At 36.9% G+C, this 23,302-nt stretch overlaps 1 protein-coding gene across 9 annotated transcripts in view; it reads right to left on the bottom strand.

The window, feature by feature from the left end:
• METTL8 (methyltransferase 8, tRNA N3-cytidine) overlaps window positions 1–23,302 on the bottom strand; it is a 132,786-nt gene that overhangs the window by 71,900 nt on the left and 37,584 nt on the right. For 8 of the 9 annotated variants that reach the window (XR_010944391.1, XR_010944392.1, XM_067741552.1 and 5 more), the window contains one exon: window positions 7,554–7,645. Coding sequence is in view for 7 of the 9 variants with exons in the window: in XM_067741552.1 (XP_067597653.1) it covers window positions 7,554–7,645 (92 nt within the window). In the remaining 2 variants the exon portion in view is untranslated. Of the gene's footprint in view, window positions 1–7,553; window positions 7,646–8,376; window positions 10,408–23,302 lie in introns of those variants that run through there. The other variant, XM_067741555.1, reaches the window with a different exon arrangement.

The following is a 23,302-nucleotide window of genomic DNA, read 5'->3' as shown; positions in this document are numbered from 1 at the left end:
GTTTGAACCTAACTATAAGTAACTAGAATGTAATATAAGTGATTAATTTGTGGGAATATCCCCCTCGGAATTAATTGGCAGGGGAAGAGATAGACAGCAGTGGAGTAACTTGAAAGAAAAGATGTTCACAGCAGTGCTATTTATAATAAGAAAAAGTGGAAATAACTCAAACAGCCAGCAACATAGGAATGACCAAGCAAACCATGCATGTCAAAACAGAGTAAACTTATGTAGCAATTAAAATTTAAAGGATAATAATATTAAGAGAAAATATTCACACAGAATGGTCTGTACACTGACTGCAACTCTAAAATTTATTTTATATTCATTTATAACCATCAGATGGAAATTTGGAGTGCTGGTAACAATTTAACGATTATTAGGTAGTTCTTTCTTTTGCAAAGTTTTATCTACATCTTACATGAAGATAAGGAATCTTGGTTGAATTCTTCATTCTACTTGCCCAAAGAGTTTCCTCATTTGATGAGGGGTTGAATTAGAGCAGCGGCCCCCAACCTTTTTGGCACCAGGGACCAGTTTCGTGGAAGACAATTTTTCCACGGAGGTGGGGGGTGGGGGGGTGATGGTTCAGGAGGTAATGCGAGCGATGGGGAGCGATGGGGAGCGGCAGATGAAGCTTCACTCACTCACCTGCTGCTCACCTCCTGCTGTGCGGCCTGGTTCCTAACAGGCCACTGGCCGGACCCCTGAATTACAGTATCTCTATGGTTAAGCTCTAAAAAGTCTATGTACTTTCCTATTAAATCCCATGAATTTATGGAGAACATTAAACATTCAGTTCTACAAACTGCAAAATCTTGGATCAGATTGCTGTCATAAATATGAGCCTGTACTACAGTTTAATTTCTACAGTTTATAAAGAAAATGAATTTGCAGTGAGGTGACTAGAATCTGGTGCAGGTACCAAATATATCAAGCACCTAAATTCAACCCTAGCTTATCCAATCTTTAAAAAGGATCTGATTACTATTAAAAGATGATGGTCAAGGTCTGCTGATATATACGCTTTCAAGCCTTTTTCAAGTATTTCCCACTCAGGAATTAGGAGGAAAAAAACAAACATCACATAAATCATTGTACCAATAACAGCAGCACAATAGTACATACTAAGTGTTTATTTTGTGCCAGGCACTATGTCAAATGTTACTTGGATTTTTTTCCCATTTAATCCTAATAATACCTCTCAGATAGACATGTTATTCCAATTTACAGACAAAGAAGTTCAAGGTCAGAGGGGATAAAAAAATTTGTCCAGAGTCACCCAGCAGAGCCAGGACCTAAACCAATTCTATCAGACTTTATGCTCAATCATTATACATACTGCCTTCCTAACACAAAATCAAGATTAACCCCCTCCAAAATATCTCTGAAAATAATCTGTTTTTCTGATTTTGTACTTTCCTCTCATTATGAAGCATCAAGCTGAAATTAAAACCTCAGTATGACTTATAATCAGTATAACCAAATAGTAAAAATAATGCTGATTGAAGTGAACCTACATAAAGACAGATCAGAAAAACAGACTTAATTAAACCCCATTTGAATTATATAAAAAATAAACTATGCAAGGTTGTATGATGAAATTATGATGAGCAACAGGAACATAAAATGCTCTATGAGAATAGATGGGTTTGTGGGACAGCAACAGAACAGAAACAAAACAGGATAGTCTGGGATAAAGGCTAATGAGCTGGAACTTTTTTTTTTGCTTTTTAAAGTTGTGCTTTTAGCAGTACCTTCAATCAATGCTGGCAACTCCACAGTTCCCAGTAATGTATAACAGCCTCTGAGACCCCACGGAAGCTCAGTCAAACTCATAATTATGGCTATGAGACAAGGAAACACCTCCAGCATATAATTTAATTTCCTGAACTGCAAGAGTATCTGTGATAACAGGGGAATTGGAAGAGCAACTTTTCTGACCATGAGTGAAAAATTTAGCTTAATCCTGCTGTTCACTCAACTCAAGTTCAGGCCAATAATGATAAAAGAATATAGTGTAGAGAAATCTGCCCTGTCTTCATCTTGTCCAACTGATTTTCTAAACAGGTATATTAATGATCAATTTTTCTTGGAGGAGAAAATTTTCCCTTTACTCTCCAAGGCTGCCAATTCAGAGTTAATTGCTCTCTGCCAACGGCCGTAAAAGGGATGTAGTGATCTGTTTAACCACAGCCAGATGAAGCAACTTCTCAATTATTCATTTATTAAATTCAATACTGCTGAGGGGAAGAAGGACTATGACACACTAACCATACTTAAATATTCAGAATTCACCCTGAATCACACTGAATATAACAACTAAGAAATTGAATTAATCCATTTATATGTATCTGACATATACGATATGATTAATATGTATTATGAAAATTTATTCTAAGTTGCAATGTAACAAACGGCAATTTTTTTTTAAATTTTATTTATTTTATTTTTTAACATCTTTATTGGAGTATAATTGCTTTACAATGGTGTGTTAGTTTCTGCTTTATAACAAAGTGAATCAGTTATACATACACATATGTTCCCATATCTCTTCCCTCTTGCGTCTCCCTCCCTCCCACCCTCCCTATACAAAAGGCAATTTAAAGCTATTTTTGCACAGCAATTACACGAACACCTGAGCTCTCGAAGTTGGAAATTTCCACATGTCACTGATAAAGTTAATTGTCTAATAAAGGAAAACTCTTAAAGTTATGAAATTTAAAGTATACTTCTAAGAGCACTGTATGAAATTAACAACCAAAGCTGACCTACAAACAAGTTTCCTAAATTTATCAGCACACAAAACTTTTAGCTACTCTATTTTTTTTTCTCACATAGGACACTCTCAAGTGGTAAGGTATTCACAAAGGAAGGTATAGTGGAATTCTCTTACTATTTTCCTCGACATAGATAACTCATCCTAGGTAGACAGTTATTTACAATGGTATTTTAAAGTAAAAATAGCAGCTGCATTTGTTATTAACTTTTAAAAACCCATTACATTTGCTAAATTACCAGCTGAGATATAACACACTAGAGATGTTTTCAGGAAATCATAATCATGTTAACTCAAAAACTGCCAAATGTATCTTTCTCATTTCTCTGAATTAACCTGCTTTAAAAAGAAATCTGAGCTATTATAAAATTTAAAATAAATTACCAGGGCTTCCCTGGTGGTGCAGTGGTTGAGAGTCTGCCTGCCAATGCAGGGTACACGGGTTCGTGCCCCGGTCCAGGAGGATCCCACGTGCCGCGGAGCGGCTGGGCCCGTGAGCCATGGCCGCTGAGCCTGCGCGTCCAGAGCCTGTGCTCTGAGGCGGGAGGGGCTGCAGCGGTGAGAGGCCCGGTACCGCAAAAAATAAATAAATAAATTACCAAAAGGAAATGTGGAATTAAAAATCATTAATCTGGGCTTCCCTGGTGGCGCAGTGGTTGAGAGTCTGCCTGCCGATGCAGGGGACACAGGTTCGTGCCCCGGTCCGGGAAGATCCCACATGCCGCGGAGCGGCTGGGCCCGTGAGCCATGGCCGCTGAGCCTGCGCGTCCGGAGCCTGCGCTCCGCAACGGGAGACGCCACAACAGTGAGAGGCCCGCGTACCGCAAAAAAAAAAAATCATTAATCTGGGCATCTAATTGAAAGAAATAATGCTAATGAGAGGCCGGATGCTTTACATTTTAATCACAGGAATGAATATGTCAACCACTGTACAGCAAAAGACTGTCTTATTTGTGATGTATAAATTCTTATTTTCAGAATTGTGGGGGTGTTTCCGGACTTCAGTTCTCACCAAAGGCTGAGACAATAGGTGACAAATGGGAAATGGGAGTGACAGGAGAGACTGACACACAGAGACCAAAAGAAACTTGCCAGAGAGTTGGCCAGCATGGGAGAACAACCAGTATTTCCTCCCAGTGGCATTAAAATAAGTAAGATAAAATCAGTAGACAGTGCTCATGCCGTATACTATTCTGCAAATGGAATACTTTATGATGGGAGAAAACTGGCTCTTTCAAAGACTTAGGACCCTCCTGGATAAGAAGAGATGGTGATTAACAGGGGCAGTGGGAGAAGAACCGGGTCACAGCTTCCTTTGGGTTTTCACAACATTTGGGAATAGAGCTTTTAAACAGATCTATTCACCTTGACCCACATTCATCAGAAACATTAGATATCCAATTAGAAGCCTCACCTAGGCTGCTGCAGACTAGCAGGTCGATGATTCCTGGTGGAGACTGGACTGGGTGGCTGGGTAGGTATTTACTCTCACTGTAATGTCCCATCACTCAATATAGTTCCTCAGGACAGAAGTTTTCTTTCTTTGCCACCCTCAACTGCTGCTCTGTGCAACCTTGCTTAAGTGTGATGTAAGGGTCACCCTCAATGTGTGTGTTCCTCTCCTTGTAGCAGTTCTCTGACATGTGTGAAGTCCACTGCACTGAGTGGTGTTATGGGGGGGTTGGGGGGAGGTAGGAAGGGAGGACGCAGAGGGGACCCAGCAGAAGCCTTGATCACTTTGAGTCATTTTAAAATGAACTCTTTTGTGTCTCCACGGCGGCCAGAAAACTTGCTCAGAAACAGACTGCACATGCTAATAAGCAAACCAAATGCTTCAAAGCAGTATCATCAGCCCTCTCCAGTCTGCTTTTCCTGCTTCTATAGAGGAAGGCCAGTCACCACCTTTCTATTTCAGTCACATTATGGTTCTGTGGGAACTGTCATTTTCCTTTACTGTGGTTTCCAAGGCCTGAAAATAACCTTCTCATTAGCTTCACTCAAGTTCATTGTTAACATAAATAGGCCAAAATAGGCAGCCACGTACAGAGCCCTTTAAGGGAACATTATCAGCACTGCTCATCTATTTATGTTCTAAACAGAAATACTCAAAAGAGCATGAAAAAAAAAATCCTTGGTTTTTCGTATTCTCAGGAAATATACTGTGGATAATTTTTAACTTCCTGGAAAAGAATTAAGATGACTGATATCTTTTAATTCTGTTTAGGCTTGACTCTCTCTGTCACATCCAGGTGGCCACTAGCAGAAGCTTGAGTAATGTGGAAAATATGCCTGTGCAGCTGCTGGCAAAGAAGCAAAATTATACTTCCTCAGAAACAGTGTGACAGAGTTCCTGCAAAGGAATGCAGTACGGGCTGATCTGTGAGCAGAACTGCCACCGGTATGCACTCTAAAATCCAGCCCCAACACTCCCTGGCCACATCCCACTCTGGGACTGCATGGCTGGAGTTCATAAAAATAGAATGGTTCTACTGTGGATCAGGTGCTCTTCTTTCTTGTCTATCCTCCAGGACATATTCATGCTTACAGTAAGGAAGGAAAACTAGCTCTGAGGGATAACAAATGATGCCAGAGGATAAGACAGGGCCACACTGCCCCCTTCACTGGCAAAGGGCAGCTCATGAGGGCTGTCGCATTAGCTTAAGTTTCAACAGCTACCTTTGCTTCAAACTTTAGCCTCAAGTGTAGACTAAAGTCACAACAATAGCTAACTACCAGTGGGATTAGTGCTTTTCACTACGCTTGGCTTGCACAGAGGAATGCAAACATCTTTCTCTGGGGAGTTTCAGGACAGCTGATCAATCCGGAAACAAAATTCTATCTCAGGGGTTGGCAAACTTCTTCTGTAAACGGCCAGACGGTACGTAGTCTGTGTGGACTACATAAGGTCCCTGTTGCAACTACTCAACTCTGTAGATGTAGCTCAAAAGCAGCCATGGACAATGTTAACAAATGAGTTCCAATAAATCTTTCTTTATAAAAATAGACAGTGGGCTGGATTTGGCCCCTGGCCATAGTTTACTGCCTCTCATTCTATCTAACAGGTACACTGACAGTGCTACATGAGTGATTGAGAAATGATGATGACCAGAACCAAGTTGTTCTGGCAAAACTAACCTATGGTATTAGAAGCCAGAATAGTGGTTGCTGTTTGTAGAGTCTTAGGGGTTTGGGAAAGTAATTGGGACAGGGCATGAGGAAGTTTCTGGGTTACTGGTAATATTCTGTTTCTTAAAGTGGGTGTTGGGAAAATTCACTGAGTTTTATGAAAACTTTATGAAAATTTATGAATTGTGTTAATTTCTATGGGTATCTGGTACTTCAATAAGCTGTTTTTGTTTTTTTTAAAGAAAAAAAATCAACCTGTTTTAAAGGAGAAATCATTTAAGAAAAAAAAGGTAGGAAAATTCTCTCTAGAGAGTGTAAGTGTTGGGCCAACTGCCTGTCGGTTCCCAGCTATGCACTGAGAAGGACAGAGGCCAAATTTTTTTTAGTGTGCTTTTTAAACAAAAATTTGTGGTAAAAAACACGTAACATTTACCATCTTAACCATTTTTAAGTGAAGAGCCCGGTAGTGTTAAGTATATTTACATTGTTGTGAAACAGATGTCCAGAACTTTTTCATCCTGCAAATCTGGAACCCTATACCCATTAAACAACAACTCTGTGTTTCACCCCCTCCCCTAAGCCCTTGCTAACCACCATTCTAATTTCTGTTTCTATGAATCTGACTACTTTAGGTACCTCATATAAGTGGAATCATATAGTATTTGTCTTTTTGTGACTGGCTTATTTCATTTAACATAATGTCCTCAAGGTTCATCCAGATGATAGCATGTGACAGGGATTCCATTTCTTTTTATGGCTGAATAATATTCCATATGAAGAGACCACATTTTGTTTATCAATTTATCTGTTGGACATTTGGGTTGCTTCTACCTTTTGCTATGGTGAATTGTGTTGCTATGAAAATGGGTGTGAAAATATTTCTTCAAGACCCTTTCAATTCTTCTGGCTATATATCCAGAGGTGGGACTGCTAGATGATATGGTAGTTCCATTTTTAATTTTTGGAGGAACTTCCATACTGTTTTCAGTAGAGGTTGTACCATTTTATAATTACTCTAACAGGGCATATAAGGGCTTCATTTCTATGCATCTTCACCCACACTTGTTATTTTCTGGTTTTGTGATTGTAGCATAGGCCAATACTTTAGAAGCCATTTTTAAGGTTGGCAAGGCGTTACCTAAATTAAACTCTAAATATCAAAGGCCTCCAAGAAAAGTACCTCAAATCCTTACTGAAACTTTATGTTCAATAAAAGACCAGAAACATTTTGATATGACTCTACCTTCTTCGCTCAAAGTTTTTGAATCTGTTGAATATTCCTAGCAGGTCAAGTGCACAACAGCATACTAAAAGATGCATAACTAAAGGAAAAAATTTAAATTATGTTCTCATATCCTGTTTGAAATGACACCCTTATGTATCTCCCAGAGAAAGCAATAATATGACTATAGAAAGAGATTATACTTATAGGGTGAATACATAATTTATTTCTTTAACTTTGGTTCCGCTACACTGGAATAACTGGGAATTCTCCCAAAGGAACAAGTAGATTAGCAAAGGTAGAAGCTAAGAACTCTCTAAAGTAGTGGCACAATTAGGAGGAAAAGAGACTGAGGTGTGAACTGAATCAGTGGAAGGGCACACAGGAAAGCCAGGCTCCAGGAGACACAACACGTAGTTGCTTTACCTTGCTCTTCCAGAAGGACTCGCACAGCTGAGTTTTCTTCTACTTTTTTTCTGGCTGCTTCTTCTTCTTCTTTTGACCACTGCATGTGATCCCTTTCAAAAAATGAAGATTATAAAACATGCTTTATAATTGAAGAAGGCAGAAAAAGAGTGACAAGGGATACCTCTTTCATTCTAGGTTAGTCAAAGGCAAATGACACAAACAAATTCCAAGGCAAATGAATACATTGTGTCAGATGTTCCTTGTGACAGCGCCGGTGCAACCCTGGAGCGCCTCCGGTTCTTCTAACTCTGGGTGTGTTGCAAGCCCCAGCCACCTTCTGGAGATAACTGCTGAAGTGGTGTCCCAGGAGCACCATGGCGCATGTTTAACTGGGCGCTGGTATGGTTTGCTGTGTTTCATTCTAAGGCTAAATTTATTTGCTTTTCTGTTAATTTATGAACAGGGAATTCTTTAATAGTTTTTTCATACTCCTTTTGCACTATTCTTATTAGCTGCCTTAATTTCTGTATATGGATTCATTTATGTTTAAATGATAGACTACTTGATATAGCATATAAGAAGGTCATCTTTCTAAGGCCTGGCACTTTCTATAAGTATTTTCAGTTTCAGAATTTACTCCATATGAGAGAATATTATTTCCTGCCACCAAAATATCTTTCTTGGAATAGAAGCAACATCTTTATAGAAAAAAGGTGATTTTTTTGTTTTGTTTTGTTCTTACAAAGTCTATGTTTCTTTTTTTGCAATAGGTAAAACTGTAAGTAGGTGATGTAGTTTCCTGGAATAAACCGTTTTTCTTAACAATAAAGAAATCACATACCCCAAATTCAAGTCTGTTGCAGTAGTCTAGGAGTAATGAGGTCCAGCACTAAGGTGGTGGCAATGGGAAACAGAAAGGCAGAGTAGAGGGGGAGACACTATGAAAGAAAACTATAGTTATGATCTGGAGATTAACTAGATATTGAAGGGAGAAGAATGAGAGTCAGGAATGATTCCAAGGTATTAAAACTGAGTACTGATGAAAGTGGGGGCAACAGTGACAGAATAAGGAGTTGCTTTGGGTGGAATGATGATAAGCTCAGTACTATTTTAAGTCATGTTTATGCAATCAGATATGAGAGGGTATATTCCAGTGACCTGGCTATAAATACACCACTGAAAGGTGAGAAATTACATTTAAGAAGGATCAAAACTGGTATACTGAAGTTCCCAGGAAAAGTATATGATAATGTAAAAATCAGAGTTTCACAGATGAAAATTTAACCACTGTTATTTCAAATAAAACCCAATCATTTACAACCCAAATAATCACTAAACAGCTTTATCACTTGCTTTAATGAATGAGATCAGAACAAATTTTTGCTTTGACTTATTTTAATATATGTGAGCAATCGCATATATAACTTGGAGCTGGTACATTTTATATTCTGTACCTATAAATATATAGAGAATATTATTATATGACAGTTATGACGTTAAAGGCAATAAATCACTTATTGAAAAAATAGTATTGCTAAGGCTGGGGACAAGTTTCTCATCTATGAATTTCTAAAAAATATAATAAGGAAAATAGAACAGTCCGTTTCCCTGTAAAAAAAATCAAGCTCTGAGATGAGAGCGTATGTGGTTTTCACCCGTACGCATTTGTTTTAAACTGTTAGTTTAACTTGCTTCTTCCTGAGTATTTAATAGATTTAGCTATTTCTTAAATTGCTCTAACTTCCTTATACTGTTTTTTACGTTGCTTCATTTTCTTAACTCCTAGGTGAGGGGGATATTATACCCTTAGCCCCAAGAGAACAGATTTTCCACTATATAGCTACAGAATCCCCATAGAAACCTATAAAATGTTTCTACTGTATTTATGGGGACTTCCTCCAGACCAGCTGCTTTATGGAGGTTCTTATATTAGAAGAGTCTGATTCATGTATATCCAAACCCAACAGACAGCAATAAGAATCATTAAGGTTTATAAGTAACAAATACAATTACAATAGAATTTAAGTATAGAGACAACTAACAAACAAACTGAAAATAATCAGGTATTTTAACAACCACCACAACCACCACCACCACCACCACCACCACCACCACTACTGAAGGAAGAAAATGGTTCATACTGTTTGACTTGCAAATTATACTCTGGGAATTTATTGTAACGAAGCCACTAAAAAAACCCCAGAGAAGTTCTGTACAGAGAAATATCTGTACAACAGTATTTACTGGAGTAACAAATATAATAGCATAAAACTGGAAACAACCTCACTCATAGGATAATAGAAAAAGTATGGTAACTCAAAGGAATATTATACAGACATTTAAAATGACAGATATGAAGTTTATGCAACAACATGGAAAAGTATATATGAAAAAGCATGAGGTTAAAACAACAGATCCCCAAACTCTATATGTATTATAATCACAACTATATAAAATAATATACACACTGGGTGAAATAAAAACAATTATAGTAGAATAGTGGAATAAAGAGTAACTGCCTTAAAATTTCCTTAATATTGTAAAGCTGCTTCAACTAGAGATAATCCTTTCAAAAAACATATTTATAAAAAAACTATACTGCATGTTTAAGACGTATAACAATGGTCATTAAAACTTTATGCTATCCTTCTTGGGGGAAAACCCAGCAATCTTTGTAATAAAAAAGAATATATGTTTTCTTAAAAAAAGAGAATTGAGGGCTTCCCTGGTGGTGCAGTGGTTGAGAGTCCACCTGCCGATGCAGGGGACACAGGTTCGTGCCCCGGTCCGGGAAGATCCCACATGCTGTGGAGCCATGGCCACTGAGCCTGCGCGTCTGGAGCCTGTGCTCTGCAACAGGAGAGGCCACAACAGTGAGAGGCCCGCGTACCACAGGAAAAAAAAAAAAAAAAAAGAGAATTGAGAAGAAAATATAAAATATGCTGAATATTTTTCCTGAAAACTTGAATTTGAGAAAAAGAAATCTTAAAAATAAAAGATAGGATTTTTAGTATACTACAAAGCTACAGTAATCAAGACAGTATGGTACAAGCATAAAAACAGAAATATAGATCAATGGAACAGGATAGAAAGTACAGAGATAAACCCACGCACATATGGTCACCTTATCTTTGATAAAGGAGGCAAGAATATACACTGGAGAAAAGACAGCCTCTTCAATAAGTGGTGCTGGTAAAACTGGACAGGTACATGTAAAAGTATGAAATTAGAACACTCTCTAACACCATACACAAAAATAAACTCAAAATGGATTAAAGACCTAAATGTAAGGCCAGACACTATCAAACTCTTAAAGGAAAACATAGGAAGAACACTCTATGACATAAATCACAGCAAGATCCTTTTTGACCCACCTCCTAGAGAAATGGAAATAAAAACAAAAATAAACAAATGGGACCTAATGAAACTTAAAAGCTTTTGCACAGCAAAGGAAACCATAAACGAGACCAAAAGACAACCCTCAGAATGGGGGAAAATATTTGCAAATGAAGCAAATGACAAAGGATTAATCTCCAAAATTTACAAGCAGCTCATGCAGCTCAATATCAAAAAAACAAACAACCGAATCCAAAAATGGGCAGAAGACCTAAATAGACATTTCTCCAAAGAAGATACACAGATTGCCAACAAACACATGAAAGAATGCTCAACATCATTAATCATTAGAGAAATGCAAATCAAAACTACAATGAGATATCATCTCACACCAGTCAGAATGGCCATCATCAAAAAATCTAGAAACAATAAATGCTGGAGAGGGTGTGGAGGAAAGGGAATCCTCTTGCATTGTTGGTGGGAATGTAAACTGATACAGCCACTATGGAGAACCGTATGGAGCTTCCTTAAAAAACTAAAAATAGAACTACCATACGACACAGCAATCCCACTACTGGGCATATACCCTGAGAAAACCATAATTCAAAAAGAGTCATGTACCACAATGTTCATTGCAGCTCTATTTACAATAGCCACGACATGGAAGCAACCTAAGTGTCCATCGACAGATGAATGGATAAAGAAGATGTGGCACATATATACAATGGAATATTACTCAGCCATAAAAAGAAACAAAATTGAGTTATTTGTAGTGAGGTGGATGGACCTAGAGTCTGTCATACAGAGTGAAGTAAGTCAGAAAGAGAAAAACAAATACCATATGCTAACACATATATATGGAATCTAAGAAAAAAAAAAAAAGGTCATGAAGAACCTAGGGGCAAGACGGTAATAAAGACACAGACCTACTAGAGAATGGACTTGAGGATATGGGGAGGGGGAAGGGTAAGCTGTGACAAAGTGAGAGAGTGGCATGGACATATATACACTACCAAACATAAAATAGATAGCTAGCGGGAAGCAGCCGCATAGCACAGGGAGATCAACTCGGTGCTCTGTGACCACCTAAAGGGGTGGGATAGGGAGGGTGGGAGGGAGGGAGACGCAAGAGGGAAGAGATATGGGAACATATGTATATGTATAACTGATTCACTTTGTTATAAAGCAGAAACTAACACACCATTGTAAAGCAATTATACTCCAATAAAGATGTTAAAAAAAAAAAAAGAAATTTTCACACCAAGGCTAGTAGAATTAATTCGTAATTTTGGAGTGGCCATGAGTCCTATGACTTCAGTTCATATGTGTGCGTGTGTGTGTGATTTCATATTCCTTCTATATGTATAGTGCAATTGAATGATGATTCCTTGCTTTAGCTTTAAGTTGATGGCAATAACAGTCTAAATAATCATGCATTTGGTTTGGTTTTGAAAAGTTAAAACACACACACTCTCTCCCCAATCATTTAGCTTGGGTACTAATGTTTCTGAGGTTCCTACTTATAGAAAACTGCTGAATGTGGTGTCACTTCCTATTATAATTTTTAACAATCAGATATAAACCAAAGTACCCAGTGTAAGCTACGCAGATAAAATGTTTTTCTGTCTTGGTCATTTACTGTGTATGAAAAAGTGTCATTACAGAAGAAAATTTAAAGACAAATTTAACAAATGTATCAGGTGCCTAGTGAATTAAAAATAAAATATTGTTAGGTAAAAGGAAGAAATAAAGTTTATTAGTTTCACCTTAAAACTATTTCAGTAATCTTTAATTCCATAACAAAGTCATTTTATTACATAGTTACAATTATATTAATAGAAAAATTTAAAGAGGAAAAAGTCTTACCTTTCATTTAAATATCCTAATCAATTAACATTTCTTATTTTTTCAAGTTCCCTTCCTGTATTTGTGGATACACACACACACACACACACACACACACACACACTCTTCTACATAGCTACAAAATATTCATAATTATGGCGTAAAACTGCTGTATAGGATTTGTGATTTGCGCCATGACAGAGTACCTAGAAATAGGCTTATCCTTCTGCTATAAACAATAATAAAACTGGATAAAATAGTATATAAAGCAATTGCTTTTAGGCACTGGACTACACTTCAGACAGCACAGGACTGTGATCCCTAAAAGAAGAGAAACACAAAAGGTTAACTCCCACATTTACCCTGGGCTTTCTGTCTGGGACATGTTCTAGACTGTGGTGCAGAGGTAGAGCCCAAGCAGAGCCTGGCTGACTCACTGAGTGGTAGTTTTGTGAGTTGAGAAGGCAGAAATCAAGGTTCAGAGCTGCTGAGATGGTGAGACTTTGTGCAGCAGAATACTGAACAAGAGGGGGTTGGACAAAGGGGAGGGTCCCTGAAGTCTGCATAGGCAGTGCAGTGCAGTGCTTGGAGATACTGGAGTTCTGGCTAAGCCAGAGTGGAGAGACCTCTCTGAACACTTCAGGCATTCAGTTAAGACCCCAGAAATGCCACGCTATAGGAATAAGAATCACGCTAGATTCAGAAAAATATCAAAATAATTTCACCTGAACAGAACCTAAAATTAAATCTGACTTGACCAAGAAGATTTGGCAATAATTTAACCACTTGCCAGGAAAAAAACCTCAACACCTTTAAAGGAAGACAACATAATCCAAATTCCACATAAGATATCATCCATAATGTCCACCAGATAATCAAAACTTTTAGCATGTGAAGGAGGAGGATAATATATTACCCTTCGGTAAATATATTTTTAATATTTTATGTGACAAAATGGGAGGCATGCAAAAAGCTGCACACTGAAGTCTGATGAATGACTTGTAGAAAAGTACTTGTATGATTGTTTGCATTGTGAACTAAATTACATGCTTTTCTCATGGAATGCTATTTTTACTTGAAAGAGCAACTGTAGACAAACTATAGCTATTCAGACTTGAGTATTCGGCATCTTAAAAGTAAACAAAATCAGCCTATCACTTTAAGAAAAGAAAAAGTATTTGCTGTCAAAGATAAATTTTGTGCTTTCAAGCAAAAATTAGGATTTTGGAAAGGTTGTTTCCACCACGAGTTTGATAGCTCCCAATACTTAAGAGATTTTTCCTGATGGGAATAATGGTGTATTAACAAATGTGATTTTTGAATATTGTATAATGAAATGTGTCATCTGAATCTACATAAAACAGGGAACTAAACTTTCCAAATTATCCATACATGATGTCATAAAATGATGCATAGGTAAAAAAAAAATTCAAAATATAAGGTGTGGGCTTCCCTGGTGGCGCAGTGGTTAAGAATCTGCCTGTCAATTCAGGGGGCACGGGTTTGAGCCCTGGTCTGGGAAGATCCCACATGCCACGGAGCAACTAAGTCTGTACACCACAACTACTGAGCCTGCGCTCTAGAGCCCATGAGCCACAACTACTGCAGCCTGCGCGCCTAGAGCCTGTGCTCCGCAACAAGAGAAGCCACCGCAATGAGAAGCCCGCACAACGCAATGAAGAGTAGCCCCTACTCACCGCAACTAGAGAAAAACGGGGCACAGCAACAAAGACCCAACGCAGCCAAAAATAAATAAATAAAATAAATAAATTTATTTTAAAAAAAAGTATAAGGTGTAACAATGGATTATAATATAGCACAATACCAAAAGTTCATTGATATGGTTTCATATTCCATATTGCAACTAAGAAACTGCTGCTGCTGAGATTTAATGTAGTATCAAGAAAAATATGGGGGGGCTTCCCTGGTGGCACAGTGGTTAAGAATCCACCTGCCAGTGCAGGGGACACAGGTTCGGGCCCTGGTCCGGGAAGATCCCACATGCTGCGGAGCAACTAAGTCCATGTGCCACAACTACTTAGACTGCGCTCTAGAGCCTGTGAGCCACAACTAGTGAAGCAAGCCCGCGCACCTAGAGCCCGTGCTCTGCAACAAGAGAAGCCACCACAATTAGACCCCCATGCACCACAATGAAGAATAGCCCCTGCTTGCCGCAATTAGAGAAAGCCTGCGTGCAGCAACGAAGACCCAACACAGCCAAAAATAAAGAAATAAATATTTTTTAAAAAGGAAAGAAAAATATGGGGAATTCCCAGGTGGTCCAGTGGTTAGGACTCCTGCGCTTTCACTGCCGAGGGCCAGGGTTCAATCCCAGGTCAGGGAACTAAGATCCCACAAGATGTGGGGCACAACTAAAAAAAAAAAGAAAAATATCTAAAATTATCTTAAGATGCTATTATAACACTCCTCTCTTTTACAAGTACATATCTGTGTGAGGCCAAGTTTCCTTCATATAATTCAACCTAAACAACATTACACAAAAGATTAAATGAAGAAGCACATGTGAGAATCCAGCTTTTTCCATTAAGCCAGACATTAGAGAGACTTACAAACATTTAAAACAATGCACTCCTTGCACTATATTTTTGGGGAGCAAATAGATATTTTCATGAAAATATGAATTTATGTTAACATGTAATGTTTATTATTGTTTTAAAATTAATTAATATTTTACTGTTCAGTTTCAATCTCTAATATTGAACATATCAATAGATATAATCCACATAAATAAAAGGTCTTTGGGGTCCTCAATGATTTAACAGTGTACAGGGGTTCTAAGACCAAAATGTTTGAAACTATTGCTCTAAAATAACATACAAAAAATAATCAAAAGATGTATAGCCAAAAAGCCAGTAGAGAAAAATAAAAGAACAGATGAGACAAAAAATAAACAGAAATATAACCAGATTGTATTAACTTACACTGCTACCAGGATACGGTGTTATCTTAAATTTCTCTCTCTCTTTTTCTTTCTTTTTTGGTGTTATTTTAGTAGCTCTAAAAAGGTACCAAATTGTTTTGATTTGTATTTCTTTTACTGTTGTATATTTTCCCATACGTTCACATGTACTTCCTTCTGGGTCAATCTTTTATGTCTGTTGCCAATTTATCCATATAACAAAAGGTTTTCATGCTTTTCTAACAATATAACAAATATTCAAATGTTAATCTTGATGTATGGCAGTGGAAAGTAATTTATATTTTCTATGTCTCTTAGTTTTTGTATTAGTAAAATAAATGTAATAGTTCTCAAAACAGTGTACAATTAAGACTATGTACTTTGAAATTATAATTATCCTATTTCATCAAATCTAGGATACCATTATTTTCTGTACCTTTCTTCTTTCTGTAAGAAAGAAAAAAACACTTCCAATTACAATTGTAAGATGCCATCAATTTTAAGAAATGCCACGACTTCACAGAGATGTTAATCGGTAAAAAAAAGGTCTCGGATAAAATATAGTTGTTATAGGTAAATCAGAGAATAATTGAAGTAACTTCAATTAAATCTTTTCTACTATTGACACTAATTTATATTTCTGAGTCCTGGCTTTCCACTTATCCTTTTTGGCCATAATAAATATTTCAGTTGATTATTTTTATTAGTAATTCAGTTTCTTACTTAGGAATGAATGACATACAAAAGACACACAGAAAGAACCAATGCCTTCCCACTTCTGCATACAAGAGATAGAGGTCACAGCTGCTGGAAAAAAAACAATATTTACTTCTCTCATTAGACATTTATTGACAACCTATAACTATTAGGCACCGGGCTGTGAACTGGGGACACGAAAATGAAGAAGATTTGGTAGAACTCAAAACTGTTAGGAAGACGAGGAGTTGTAATTGATTATTAAAGAACAAAGACTTTATCAGATAGACAGTAAGATGAGAATATGTACATGGGGGGCATTCTTTTAAAAAACTCAAAATTCAAATAATACTAATGCTTATAAAATACGAAGTTTCATCTCTACTCTACTTCTTATCCCCATGTCCATCCCTGAGATAAACAGTGTTATCAGTATGATGTGGACCTTTCCAGACATTTCTCTGTGTATATAAAAACAAAGATATGTATATACTGTAGCACATGTATAGAAATTCCTTAATAAAAATGAGGCCATACTAGAGATACTTTTCTGCAACTTGCTCTTTCTGTTTAATGACATACCATAGCCATCTCTTGATATCAATACACATGGATCTCTCTTATTTTTATTAACTGCTACATTGTTTCCCGATGTATGGATGTAACCATATTTTTTAATGGCTTTATTGAGGTATAACTGACATACCGCACATATTTAAAGTATATGATCTGATACATTTTGACAAATGTAATATGCGTGAAAACGTCACCACAACCAAGTTAATGAATATATCCATTACTCTCAAGTTTTCTGGTGCACCTTTGTAATCCCTCCCTTCCACCCCTCCCCTTCTCGCCACACCCGCCTCCTGCTTCACTAACAACCACTGATCTGTTGTCGGCCTCTATAGATTAGTTTGCATTTTCCAGTACAGTAAAAGTAAAGTACATACTCTTTATTTCTAGCTTCTTTCACTCAGCATAATTATTTTGAAATTCATTCATGTCGTTGTGTGTATCAATAGTTTCATTCCTTTTTTATTAGTAGTGTTCATTATATAGATATACCACAATTTGTTTATCCATTTACTTGTTGATGGACATTTGGGTTGTTGCCAAATTTGACTATTACACATAAAGCTATGAACAATCATGCAAAAGTCTTTGTATGCTTTCTTTTCTCTTGGATAAATATCTAGGAATGGAATGGCTGAATCATATAGAGGTTGTATGTTTAATTTTTTAAGAAACTGCCAAGCTGTTTTCCAAAGTGGTTGCACCATTTTATATTCCCACCAGCAGTGTATGAAAATTCCAGTTCCTCTACATCTTCACCAACAGTATTGGTACAGTATTTTGAATTTTAGCTGTTCTAATAAATGTTTGGTAGTATTTCACTGTGACTTTAATTTGCACTTCCCTAATGACTACTGATGTTTGAGCATCTTTTCATATGCTTGTTATCAGTGTATCTTCTTAGGTGAAGTGTCTGTTCAATATTTTGCCCATTTTTATTGGGTTATCGAATTTTGAGAGCTTTTTATATATTCTGATTTTATTCTTTTATCAGTCATAAAAATAAGCAAAATATTGATATATGCAACAACATGCATAAACCTAAAAATAATGATCCTTAGTAAAAGAGGCCAGAAAAAAAAGAGTATATATTGTGATTCCCTTTACATAAAATATTGGATAATGCAAACTAATCCATAGTGCATGCTATGTTCTTTCTCCCCTCCTTCCTTCTTTCCTCTCTGGTTTGTTGGCAGACAAATTCTCTTGCCACCAAACCTTACTCAGGTTTATCTTTCTCTGCAAGCTTAGTTTGAAGGCTGGGTATTATGTATCCTCTGCACTTTTCTGTAATCTGAGGGTGTCAGAGGTGGGGGAGAAGGGGGAACTCCACTGGGTAGTTGGCAGCCTTTATTCTATGAGAGTCTGGGTCTGCTTTTTTTTTTTTTTTTTTTTGAGATTTATTAAGTCCTATCTATGCTAGGTTTCACTTATCTAGTTAGGATGTGTCCTATTCCTAAGGGGGTTTCCCTTGGGCTTTGGATAGTTTCAATTCAGCATGGAACTCTGGAAAATGGTGAGCCCCATGATTTTCCCTGCTCTACTAAGACCTCAAATTTTTCTGTGATAGGTAAGAACATTTATTTTCAAGGGCTCTTTCTCAACATTTGCCAGGGCTGCCTAATGAGTATTAGTAATGATTTGTCAGCTGACCTTTCCCTAGTACTGCTTCTGAGGGATAAAGATAGGGTTAGGAGCCACTCTGAGCCACACATGAATCTATAGTTTCTTTCCTTGGTCACTAATTGTCTATGTATGAACAGTATGAACTCTTGTAGTTGCTGTTGGCATAGTTTTTGCTTGCTTTTACTACTTCTTATTCATTTTGTTGGAGGAGGAATACTTTGTTTTTCAGATTCATTCCATCTTCTTTACCCGGAGGACTCAAGCTTATTAGTGAAACAGACTAGAGCTCCTTTAGAGCAGTGATCATCTGCTGTTCCTCTCTTGAGTACTGCTCTGAACCTAGCCCAGTGATGGGTACATGTCAATATAACAAAAATGCTAAGGAAAAAAGATATCATTTCATGTTCTATAATGGTTAACTCTACGTGTCCTAACAACAGAGCCTGATTAATTCTCCTAAAATACTTCTTTTGTCACACCATTTACCCAGTTTCAAAATGTGAAACCTCTCTTCCAAGTGGGCTGGTCTATTTGCTTGCTTTTGTACACGAAATATACCTCGTGTACAATGCAGATCTTTGCTCATGTCTAGAACAAAAGGGTTTTCACTATTTAAATCCTCCTCATCCTTAGAGCCCAGGTTAAATCCTACCTGCCTTATGAAATCTTATTGACTTTCTTACATCCCCAGCTCAAAAATCTCTTCCTATTCTGAAGACTATTCCTATGGTCTTCACTGTCTTCACTGTATGACCCTGCATAGTCCTCTATACTGTTTATTTATTCATTGGTATATATCTCAACTCTCCATCTTATAATAATAACAAGAATGATGCCTTTTAGGGAGCTTACTACTACTAAGTGTTTTACATATTTATTTCCTTTAATACTCACAACACCTCATGAAAAAAACTTGCTCAAATTCCTCAAATTCTAACCCTGGAAAGGGGTAGAGTCAGGGCTTAAATTCAGATTTTTTGGGTTCTGAAGCCCATGTTTAGCTATGATATTTTTTAAATTTATTTTTTATTTAATTTTATTTTTTATAGTTATGATATTAACTCTCAGTCTAGCTGTAAATTTCAAGTAGACATGAACTGGATCTCCTATTTCTCTACATTGATTCACTTATTCAAACAAACTTATTGGGTGCCTATAATATAGAGAATATAGCAATGAAACAGATATAAGCTAAGTTCTTCTCTGAAGAGTCATACAATCTAATAATGAAGATAAAACAGACACATAAGTAACTAAAGTACATGTTAGGAAATGGTAATAATAATAATACAGCTAATTCTTATGTGTTGCTTATTTATCATGTATATACAATTTATATTATAATATATATATACTAATTCAACCCTTACAAGAACTCTATGAGGTTAATATTACTATTATTATCCCATTTTAGAGATGAGGAAACTGAGGCACAGAGAGATTAAGTAACTTCCTAAAGTTAGACATGTAGACTGCCCCTTTTAACATCTAGATTGCCTCTCATGACAAATTATTGTATAAAGAAAATTCAGACTATATAGTAAGAAAGAATTCTTGATACCTGAACTCTATTGGGATGCTGGAAACAGTCAGTTATTTAAATGGGTTATGTAATAGAAAGTCATGTTACAGGATATAGGTCTTGCCTTGGATCTACAGAGAATCACTTAGCTCAGTGTTTTTAAACTAAAGGTCATGACACTTTTAGTGAGTCATGAAATCAATTTAGTTAGTCCATCTACATTTAAAAAGAGAAAAAAACAAAAATGGAGCAGAAAAGAACAAATGGAAACTATGAGTGCATGTCTTACATGGTAAAACTGCATAGGAAACTTCTGTTCCTGTTTCATATATGTGCATGTGTTACACGTACAGGTACTGTTCCATGATGTAAACTGTTCTCCTTACTGTGGGTCATGCCAAAAAGCTTGAAAGCTGCTGGCCTAGCTGATGTAGTTACATGATAATACAAGTGCTTACTGCTTTCTTATAAATTTCGGGGGTCCCCTGAAAACCAGGAGCAGCGTGGAATAAGGAATGATTCTTCCAAGTAACCGTGTAATTTGCTCAATACAGAGAGATGTCTGGGCCATGTCTCACAAGCACTCTGAATATAGTTTCATGTCAGTGCCCCCCAAATTGATAAATGTACTAAGTATAACTAAAAGACTATAAGTGGAATACAAAATGATTTAGTCACTGTGGAAAAGTTTGGCGGTTCTGCAAAAAGTTAAATGTAGAATTACCACATGACCCCACAGTTCCATTCCTAGGTGACTCAAACAAGTACATGTACACACATGTTCACAGCAGCTCTGTTCACAAGAGCCAAAAGGTGGAAATAGCTTAAATGTCCATCAGCGAATGAGTGGATAAACCAACTGTGGTATATACATACAATGGAATACTATTCTGTCATAAAAATGAATCAAGTACCGATACATGCTACAATATGGATGGATCTCCAAGACTTTATGCTAAGGGAAAGAAGCCAGACACAGAAGATCACATATTGTATAATCTCATTTATACAAAATATGCAGAAGAGGTAATTCTCTAGAGACGAACACAGATTGGTGGCTGCCAGGGGCTGGGAACTGTAGCATGAGTGTAAGAGGCCTAATGGATAAGGGATTTTACTTTAGAGTTATGGAAATGTTTTGGAACGATGCTGGTTGCACAAAATCGTGAATGTAATTAATGCCACTGAACTGTTCACCTAAAATGGTTAATTTTATGTTATGTGAAATTCACTTAACTAAACTATTAAGAATTAAGAGCCTATAGGCAGATGTAAATACTAGTAATATCCAGAATCTGGAGGGCAAATATTACTCAGGATATAGAAACTGAAGAAAAATGGTATTTTTATTTTTTCTCAAAAAATTTTTAACAAGAGGTTCATGTATAGAGTAAATAGTTCTTATTAACTAAACTAGAGGCTAAAGGGAAAAATGAACTGTACACAATTCTGATCAACATCTCTGAGAGAAAACTGACATGTACTTGTTAAGAGACTTCTTAAAAATCAAAATTCAGCATGAGGAGACATTATTCTTAAATATAAAGGAGGAAATAAGGAAGGAAGTGAGAACTTTTAGACAGAACTTTGGACTTGAAGTAAGGAGAAAGTAAACCAGTCTTCTGGTTTTCAGTTTAATTTACTTCTCTTCAAGCAAAAAAATGGGGGGAACTGGGGTGGGGGACATGGGAAGGTGATGTGAAGCAACTGCTTTCCTCTTCCCTTGGAGAAAATTATTATTTTTTTATTATTACAGTATGTATCTGCTTTGGAGAGAGTTCACTAGAGGTATCCTGCACAGGCAGGGTAACTTCTTTGGGGGTATGCTATGGAGAAGGATGGCTGTAGAGATCAGATCAAGGTGTTTCAAACTCTGGTCAGCTGAACCCTAAAGGTCCTCTAGGCTGCTAGAGGGAGGGAGGGGTGGGAGAGGAAAAGGGAAGTGGAGCTGTCAATGCCCCAAGCTTCTATGACCACTTCACTTCACTCAGAGTAAGTTTGTTTTTACCTTTTAAATATTGGGATTCTATGTTAAGCCTTCACTTGGAAAAAAAATTCTACTAAAGTTTGAAACCATTGGACTGCATCAAGGATTCCTAAACCTCGTAGCTCAACAGAATTACTAAAAGAACTTTTTCAAATTACAAATTCCTGGGCCATACCTCAAGGGATTCTTGTGCAGCAGCCCTAAGCTAGCCCACAGTGTTTGAGAGGCACTGAACCAGATGACCCTTGCTTCCCTGAGAGCCTATGACAAAACAGAACTTAAATGGGTGGGCAGGAATCTTGGGCAAAAAAGCTAGTGATAGCAAATGGAAAAAGAAATGTAGACAACTAAATCACTAGAGTCTACTGACAAAAAACAAAACAAAAAACCTGGCAAATGAGGAGCCTGCCTAGGACCAGAAGTTCCTCTGGAGGCTTAACTGTTTGACAATTATCTCACAGCCTCTTATAACTGTCCAAATTGGTGATGATCGTCAAAATGGTTTAACTTAGTAACTGTCCAAGAAAGTATAATGTCGGCCACACATGTAATTTAAAATTTTCTCGTAGCCATGATAAAAAAGTGAAAAGGAAATTAATTTTAATAAAATACTGTAATTCAACATATCCAAAATAATATCATTTTAACATTTACTGAATAATTAAGTACAAAAATTATTAATGATATACTTTACCTTTTACTTGTATTAAATCTTCAAAATGTTATAGCACATCTGAATTCAGACTAACCAGGTTTCAAGTGCTCAAAAACCATATGTGGGTAGGGGCCACCATATTGTATAGTGCAGGACTAATTAATAAAGTCAATCTATTTACTTTTAAAATTGATATTCTGTTGCAATATAAACATAGAAAGTCCATGAATTACTTTCCCAGCCCTAGAGGTCCTGCTCCCAAGGCTAGTCAGTAACAATCTTGTCTGCAGATATTATACCCAACCTCACATCTTCAGCCCTGACTGCTCTCTCTTCCTAGCAGTGGAGTCTATGTTCTGGACATTTTTCTCAGGATGTCCCTCTCTGAAAACCTATTCAAAATATCTAAAATTAAATGCACTATCTTTATTCCAAAATAAAAAATCAATTTACCTCTTATTTTGTCTAATATCTGTATCTGTTATGAGCACTCATATACAAGTCTTTATGTGGACATATATTTTCATTTATTCTGGTAAATACCTAGGAGTGGGTGGAATTGCTGTGTCATATGGTAAGTGTATATTTAACTTTATAAGAAACC

This window comes from Pseudorca crassidens, chromosome 6 (genome assembly GCF_039906515.1).
Source record: "Pseudorca crassidens isolate mPseCra1 chromosome 6, mPseCra1.hap1, whole genome shotgun sequence".
Classification (NCBI taxonomy): domain Eukaryota; kingdom Metazoa; phylum Chordata; class Mammalia; order Artiodactyla; family Delphinidae; genus Pseudorca; species Pseudorca crassidens.
Note: the sequence above shows the minus strand (reverse complement) of the source record. Positions and strands in the feature narration are given on the sequence as shown.